Raw genomic sequence first — 8,235 nt, 5'->3', positions numbered from 1 at the left:
CCATTTTGTTTTGTCCAGTGCTACATCCATTGTTAAATTATGAACCATCAAATCATTTCTTACTACATCGATCCATCCATGTTCTCTCTTTTGATCCACCCTCGGAAATGGAAATCCAACAAATGAATTACACGAACCCTCTCAGCAATGAAAAATTAAGATGGACCCGAAATTTGTTTCAAGTGCTGTAATGCCTCCCTCTCTCTCTCTCTCTCTCATACACGGAGAACTAAGTACGAAGTCAAACCTCCCAAGGTGAAGATTAAGCACAATGTATCCCTGAAGATTTTGATTATGCACGTCATGTTTGTTGTCAAGTTGAAAGGAAAACAAAAGAGATCGTGTAGAGATAATACAGCAATAAAGCCAAGCGAGAGATCCGGGTCTTTGGCAACAGAGATTTTATCAAACGACTCTAGCGAGAGACAGGCAAGGCAACCATATAAACCTCTTGATCCGATCAAGCCCCCTTTTGTCATCCTTGAAAGAGAATGCCAGACAAGACAACCATATAAAATAAACCGTGACCAACCTCAGCATTATCATCACCTTCTTCTATAACCATCAACAAAGTCCCAAAAACGATATCTGATATTAGAAATGGTAGAATTGATGCATCAATGACAAGCCCATCTGCCAAAAAGCAAAAAGTCATTAATATAGGTCACACGTGCTTGACACTAGGGTTGGAGTGAATTTCAAGAGCATGCTTTGGCTTGAATCAAGGAGACAGACTGACTAGGGTTCACAGGCCTTAAGAGAAGGGAATGTCACTTTCCTTGCATTGTGTAGCTGACATAAAACATTTAAAAAACCCATAAAGATCTCCCATGCATTAAAAGTTAGCTTAAGTACAAGCAAGAATCCAACGAACATAAAAAAATAAACACACGCACAAAAGCAAATGCCTCACATACAAGCATTAACCGTAAGTGTTATAATTGTTAAAGGCTTGAAGCTTTTAGTAAGAATTCTGCTAACGAGAAGTCTTGGATTCAGAAAGAAAAGTCCTAAATCTCAGTTTGGTTGGGGTTTGAGATTAAAATTGTAGATGAGGAGCATGAGAATTCTGAGTACCATGTTGAGAATTCTTATTAATTGATTAACAATAACAAGTGGGGGAAGTTCTACAACTCCTTTCGGTTGTTTCCGCTACTCATGCGCTCTGTAAACTGTAATGTCTGATCAAACAGCAGTAACAGTGTCCAGCTTTGGAGCAGTACCACTTTCTTTCCATAAAAAGTGAACTCATCATAGTTTTAATCCTCATAAACATCATTGCATTTTACTTTCTAATACTGCGGGTGTTTTACTGCAAATAGAGCATACTTGTATAGTACAGATGGTCTCCTTCTACTAGACCCATGAAAGGGTCTAACGGAAACCTCTACACGGTTGAAGCAGGGACGGCATGGCATGTCTACTGTTTTTGGCTCCAAAGAGATGTATCAAATTTAACCAATACAATATTGACAAATGGCAATTTTATAAGGTGGGCCATCCTAAAATAATCAAAATGCCAAGAGAAGAGAACGATTCCTTCGTTCAAAGACTAATCAATGACCACCCGGTACCGGGTACTGTAATTTGGGGTAAAATCACTTGTAATTTTATTTGGGACCCACCATTGACAAGGTAAATACGTACCTACGCCTGTTTTTTTCTTTATTCAGAAAATTTAGGTTAGATATCTAATTGGCAATCCACTTTATTTATTTGTAAGAATGTGACCCACACCAAGCCATTCTGAATTGGTTTTGCTTTTTATGAAAGATGTTTGGTTTGAACAAAAAAAAAAGCTAGATATAGAAAGTCGTTAAGGAATTTCCAAAGTTTTATTAAGAACTTTCCTTGAATTTTCTGTTTCACTTTAGTCTAATCAAACATAACCTCCTAATTCTAACTAAATTTTTTTATTGAAAAATTTTCTGATTAGTATTTTATACTTTGCGCCTAGTGTCACTTTGGTCCTTGAACTTCAAAACGTAACAGTTCAATACCCAAACTTTCAAAACGGGTCAATCCAGTATCTGTCATCAACCAACCATTAAATGGCATTTGAAAATATGTAAATGCCTTTCAAGTATCGTCTAATTCTCTTTATCAATCATCCATCCGTTGACAAAAAATGATCAGTCTCAAATCCTTGCCTCATCTATTCAAGAAAGTTGAGATCATTTAAGACTTCATTTTTTATCAATGTTTGGATGACTGATAAAGAAAATTATATGACACTAGGACATTCATATTTTTTCCAATGCCACTTAATAGTTGGTTAACAACAGGTACTGGATTGACACATTTTAAAAGTATTGAATTGTTGCTTTAAAGTTCAGAAACCAAAGTGACACTATGCCCAAGTTACAGGATATTAATCGAGAATTTTCCTTTTTGATATTAAATGTCCTTGGTAGTTAAAATGGATAACTGGACATGTCTTTGGTGGACCATCTTGAATGGATTCGTCATTTCGCACCCTCCATGGTCCATTTGGAGATTGGCTGGACAACCCATCCGCGAAATCTAGGCAAAAGAGAATCTGCAGAACCTCCCTCTGAAAGGTGCTATGCCACAAATGCCACGGCCTATGTAACCGCTGTCAAGAGAATCGATGTGGTTTTGTCATATGAAGTTCGAGAGGCTTGAGGTTGAGGAATGAAGACAAGGGAATTCATTCACCGGAGTTTGTAAAATTCAATGGGAGAAAGCTCAAAGGCTCAACGCTCAAGCACTGGAAAAGCCATGAACATCCCCCAGTAGCAGACTAGCAGTTGAAAACATCCCTCCTTGATCCCTTGTCCCTTGCAAGCTGAACCGTCACTTATCTCAACAATTTTCCAATAAGCAGCTTCAGCAGTTTTAAATGTTCCAGTCTCACCACGCGTCTCATAAAAATTAAAGAACAGCCAAACCAATACATTTAGTCGGTATAGAGTGCAAAAGCTTCTATTTTGTATGTATTTTGCACTGTACATATCTGTAGTACTCCTTCCAAACTGAGCTTTATGAACTTGGGTCCACCGCGAGGCACGTCTCTTAGGAGTTGGGACCGATTTACCATTGGGATGCCCACAACCAGCCCAATCGAGACCATAAAATGGTCCAGAATGGGTCCAGAGTTTTTTTTCCCGACCCTGGACTCTGGTACTCATAAATTCATATAAAACATCTACCAAAAGCTGCAGATGCTAGTAAAGTCTGATCAACACATTTAGCCAAGCCTCTCAGTTCATCAGTCAGGCTCATTTTTCTCAGCATCAATATTGGGGAATATACTCCCAATAGCAACATCAATACTGACATGAGATAAACAGAAACTGATCATCTCTGTACATATTATGGGTAGGCAGGTTGGAGCTGTTAAAGAAGCAGCTCAAATTTTACATGCTATATTATCTCGAGGATGGCCAGTTTATGGTCTAGTAGCCATCAGTTACAAAGATCAGGAAAAAGGATGGACATTTCAATGGAGTTCTCAATACATTTCCAGCATCCTTCCCCTTAGAATGGCTTCTGCTTTCCTCACCTGCTTCACAGGTCCAATAATGAATACCTACATGAAGCCTGGTATTAGGACCCAAGGAAAAACATATTTCCAGACATGGTTCAAAGTATCAATACTCTGGATACGCAAAAATCACATACAGTTTTTAACAATCAATACTGTTTCTTTTTTATTATTATTTCAGTTTAATAAATCAAACATATATTAATGTTTAAAACTATTAAGGGGTCTAACTCATAATTTAGTGTTTTGGTGACTGAAAGCCAATACATATTGATACTTTGAACCATATTTCCAATTAAAAGGGAATCTTTGAAACAAATTAATTTTCAGTTGCTGGATCAAATCGGAATTGAAGAAGTGTTATTTGAACTTGTTCTGTATAATGAATGTACTAACCTTGTCAGGTGGTCCCTTGGCACCTCCTATGAGAATTTCCGCACTACAACATAACATTTGAAAGAATGAAAAAGAGAAAAACAACTAATGGCATATGAGTAACAAAAAATGCAAACACCATCATAAATTACATACATTTAGTGTACACATGTATGAACACACACACACACACAGAGAGAGAGAGAGAGAGTACTTGCAAGATTCTTTGATTGACTGGATTGACGCTCCCCTTCTTCCAATGACAAGTCCCATTTTTCCTGGAGGTACATTTAATACTGACAGGATCTCCTCTTCAGGAACATTCCTTTCCGCAGCTAGGTCATCTGCCAAAGCACAACCTCAGTATGAAGTGATACCAAAGGGAATTGAAAAATCAATATGGATTTCATTCCCACAGCTGTAGTTATAAAATGTAATAAGCCTCATTGATCATACAGCTCACACCACAAGTAATTTTGGGAAGACATATATGCACGTAGAGATCATAAATGCATAACCTCTTGGCCTATTGGTATGCATATAGTTTTCCAGCCAAAGAGGGACAGTTATAAAATGTAATAAGCCTCATTGATCATACAGCTCACACCACAAGTAATTTTGGGAAGACATATGTGCACGTAGAGATCATAAATGCATAACCTCTTGGCCTATTAGTATGTATATAGTTTTCCAGCCAAAGAGGGACAGTTATAAAATGTAATAAGCCTCATTGATCATACAGCTCACACCACAAGTAATTTTGGGAAGACATATGTGCACGTAGAGATCATAAATGCATAACCTCTTGGCCTATTAGTATGTATATAGTTTTCCAGCCAAAGAGGGACATATTTTTGTACATCTTTTTCCTTTCCCCATGTACAACAGATCGTCTATTATCAGTGATACCATCATCATCATTCTAAGCTTGTCAGAACTATATGGGGTCAGCTGAATGAATCCTATTTTCCCATTCCTCTCTGTTCAGTGATACTACTTGATGTAACCGTTTCTGGTCACGTACCATTTTTTGTGATGTATAAATTTTTTTGGCTAAGTACCTCGTTATTTGACCCGGTGGTGACGTGCCTTGGTGATGAGCTACTTGGTGGCGAACTCCCTGGTGGAGAACTGCTTGGTGGTGAGCTCCCTGGTGGCGAACTGCCTGGTGGCGAGCTGCCTGGTGGCGAGCTCCTTGGTGGCGAACTGCCTGGTGGCGAACTCCCTGGTGGAGAATTGCCTGGTGGCGAACTGCTTGGTGGTGAGCTCCCTGGTGGCGAACTGCCTGATGGCGAGCTGCCTGGTGGCGAGCTGCCTGGTGGCGAGCTGCCTGGTGACGAACTGCCTGGTGGCGAGCTCCCTGGTGGACTCATCATTTGACCTGCTCCTAGGCGGTCTGCAACTCAGAGGATGGTGGAGCTCCCTGGTTCAGCGCAACCCGACTACCCTCTGCATGAGGTGATTTCCTCTCCTTCGTAGGCGGCGGGAGCTGAGGGACCTGCAAGAACTGAATCAGAGGACCCGGGGGTATTTTCCCGGCGGTGACTCTCCGATGCCTAAGTTAGCATTCTGATTATAGAGAGCTTGGAGAGAAATGAGAGAGCTAGAGGGCAGGGGTTACCATCCTCTTTTCCCCTCCTCCCCTTTGGGAGGTGAGGTCTTTATATACCGGAGTCCTCACGGGTTAGGTGGGTGAAAAGCCTCCGAACGGTAAGACTCGTCACATCCTGTCAGAACCGGGGTACGGTGGTGAACTCCTCGAGGTCGTCAGGCTGGCGCTTGTGTCAGGCGGCCAGGTCGGCGCCTGGGCCAGGTTGTCAGGGCGGCGCCTGCGTCAGTCGGCGGGTCGGTGTCTGGGCCAGGTTGTCAGGTCGGCGCCTGTGTCAGTCGGCGGGTCGGTGTCTAGGCCAGTTTGTCAGGTCAGCGCCTGTGTCAGTCGGCGGGTCGGTGTCTAGGCCAGGTTGTCAGGCCGGAGATCTTCCTGTGATACGCCAAACTACTCCTGTACCGAGCTACCCTACAAGGGGCGAGCTGCCCGGGGGAGCTATGCCAAGCTGCTTGTGGCGAGCTCTGTCGAGCTGCCTGGCTCCTTGGCGAGCTACCGAGCTCCTTGGTGAGCTACCGAGCTCGCGGGGTATGGTTCATCGGTGGGCGTCTTATGGGTGGCTAGGTCGGCCAGGTCAGATCATGTGCCAGGACGATCCAGGTCGGCCAGGCCGCGCCAGGTCGCGCGCAGGCCACCCGTAGCCCGCGTGCAGGTCGCGCTAGGCCGGCCAGACCGGTGCCCGGGTGGGATACCAACTTGGTAAGTTGTTGCCTGGGTGTTTGCCTAGTTGTCACGAGGTGCCACGTGTCGCAATTTCACTAGAGGACCAAATCTGCCCTCATCAATTGCCCCCCACTCCCGAGCTGAGAGTAACTCAGCGAAGGGAGTAGATTTCTTTTGGCCCGTAAGTCGACGAGCTAGTAAGTGTTGATCCAATTCCTTAGGCTTTGGGAGATGCCTGTATGTGGCGAGTTGCCAGTAAGGCGAGGGGGTCTCCGCCAGTTCAGTAGTGTAGCCCTTAGGCTCTGGGGCAACTTATAGTTCACTTTTGCTGATTTGCTCCTGCTGAGGAAGCGACTAGATATTTAGCAATAGTGTGGCCCGTAGGCTTTGGGAGTGACTCGCAGTCTACTCTTCTTTGACTTTTGCCCGTGCCGGAGAGGCGACCGGGCCTTAAGCAGTAATGTGGCCCGTAGGCTTTGGGAGTGACTTGTAGTCTACTCTTTTTTGACTTTCCCGTGCCGGAGAGGCGACCGGGTCTTAAGCAGTAATGTGGCCCGTAGGCTTTGGGAGTGACTCGTAGTCTACTCTTTTTTGACTTTGCCCGTGCCGGAGAGGCAACCGGGTCTTAAGCAGTAATGTGGCCCGTAGGCTTTGGCTGTGAGGTGTCGAGCTATGATTGTGCTGCATCAGCTTCGTAATGTCGGTCACCCACTCCTACAAGAAGCTACTAGGAGCTCGACCTTCGGGGGCAGCACTAACTTTAGGTCGCCAGCTCACACGGGAGCCTTGGAAGGCTCGACCGGTAAGGGCGCCTATGTAGTCTGTTGGCCGTCAACTCCCGCGGAAGCCACAAAGAGCTCATCTTTGTAGGGGGGACCTTGCGAAGAGGACTGATGAGGCATTATCTGAATTGAAAGTAAGGTTGGTAGAGCTACTTAGTCTGTTAGCTCCCTGCATAGTCTTTGAGTTCATAAAAAATGTAAACTATAAAGCGATAGCTTCAATTTCTAAAAAGTGAGGACTTAGCTTTGGTAAGATGAGAACTTAGTTTGTAGGATGAGAACTTAGCTTTTTGTAGCGTGTTCCCACAGACGACGCCAATTGATGTAACCGTTTCTGGTTACGTACCATTTTTTGTGATGTATAAATTTTTTTGGCTAAGTACCTCGTTATTTGACCCGGTGGTGATGTGCCTTGGTGATGAGCTACTTGGTGGCGAACTCCCTGGTGGAGAACTGCTTGGTGGTGAGCTCCCTGGTGGCGAGTTGCCTGGTGGCGAGCTCCCTGGTGGCGAACTGCCTGGTGGCGAACTCCCTGGTGGAGAACTGCCTGGTGGCGAGCTCCCTGGTGGTGAACTGCTTGGTGGTGAGCTCCCTGGTGGCGAACTGCCTGGTGGCGAGCTCCCTGGTGGCGAGCTGCCTGGTGGCGAGCTGCCTAGTGGCGAACTGCCTGGTGGCGAGCTCCCTGGTGGACTCATCATTTGACCTGCTCCTAGGCGGTCTGCAACTCAGAGGATGGTGGAGCTCCCTGGTTTAGCGCAACCCGACTACCCTCTGCATGAGGTGATTTCCTCTCCTTCGTAGGCGGCGGGAGCTGAGGGACCTGCGAGAACTGAATCAGAGGACCCGGGGGTATTTTTCTGGCGGGGACTCTCCGATGCCTAAATTAGCATTCTGATTACAGAGAGCTTGGAGTGAAATGAGAGCTTGGAGAGAAATGAGCGAGCTAGAGGGCAGGGGTTACCATCCTCTTTTCCCCTCCTCCCCTTTGGGGGGTGAGGTCTTTATATATCGGAGTCCTCGCGGGTTAGGTGGGTGAAAAGCCTCCAAACGGTAAGACTCGTCACATCCCGTCAGAACCGGGGTACGGTGGTGAACTCCTCGAGGTCGTCAGGCTAAAGCTTGTGTCAGGCGGCCAGGTCGGCGCCTGGGCCAGGTTGTCAGGGCGGTGCCTGCGTCAGTCGGCGGGTCGGTGTCTGGGCCAGGTTGTCAGGTCGGCGCCTGTGTTAGTCGGCGGGTCGGTGTCTAGGCCAGTTTGTCAGGTCGGCACCTGTGTCAGTCGGCGGGTCGGTGTCTAGGCCAGG

The 8,235-nt window shown here is 45.6% G+C and overlaps 1 protein-coding gene across 2 annotated transcripts in view; it reads right to left on the bottom strand.

Annotated features, from left to right (window-relative positions):
• Positions 1–3,186: 3,186 nt before the first annotated feature.
• The window catches only part of LOC104604444 (uncharacterized), a 30,656-nt gene continuing 25,607 nt past the window's right edge, over positions 3,187–8,235 (bottom strand). The window contains exons 8-10 of one of the 2 annotated variants that reach the window (XM_010268778.3): positions 4,098–4,227; positions 3,905–3,947; positions 3,187–3,553 (exon numbers count right to left, since the gene is read on the bottom strand). In XM_010268778.3, coding sequence (XP_010267080.1) covers positions 3,476–3,553; positions 3,905–3,947; positions 4,098–4,227 — 251 coding nt within the window. In that variant the 3' untranslated portion in view covers positions 3,187–3,475. The remainder of the gene's footprint in view (positions 3,554–3,904; positions 3,948–4,097; positions 4,228–8,235) is intronic. The other variant, XM_088889424.1, reaches the window with a different exon arrangement.

The sequence above is a fragment of the Nelumbo nucifera genome, chromosome 6, assembly GCF_055504915.1.
Source record: "Nelumbo nucifera cultivar China Antique chromosome 6, China Antique-T2T, whole genome shotgun sequence".
NCBI classification, from domain to species: Eukaryota; Viridiplantae; Streptophyta; class Magnoliopsida; order Proteales; family Nelumbonaceae; genus Nelumbo; species Nelumbo nucifera.
Note: the sequence above shows the minus strand (reverse complement) of the source record. Positions and strands in the feature narration are given on the sequence as shown.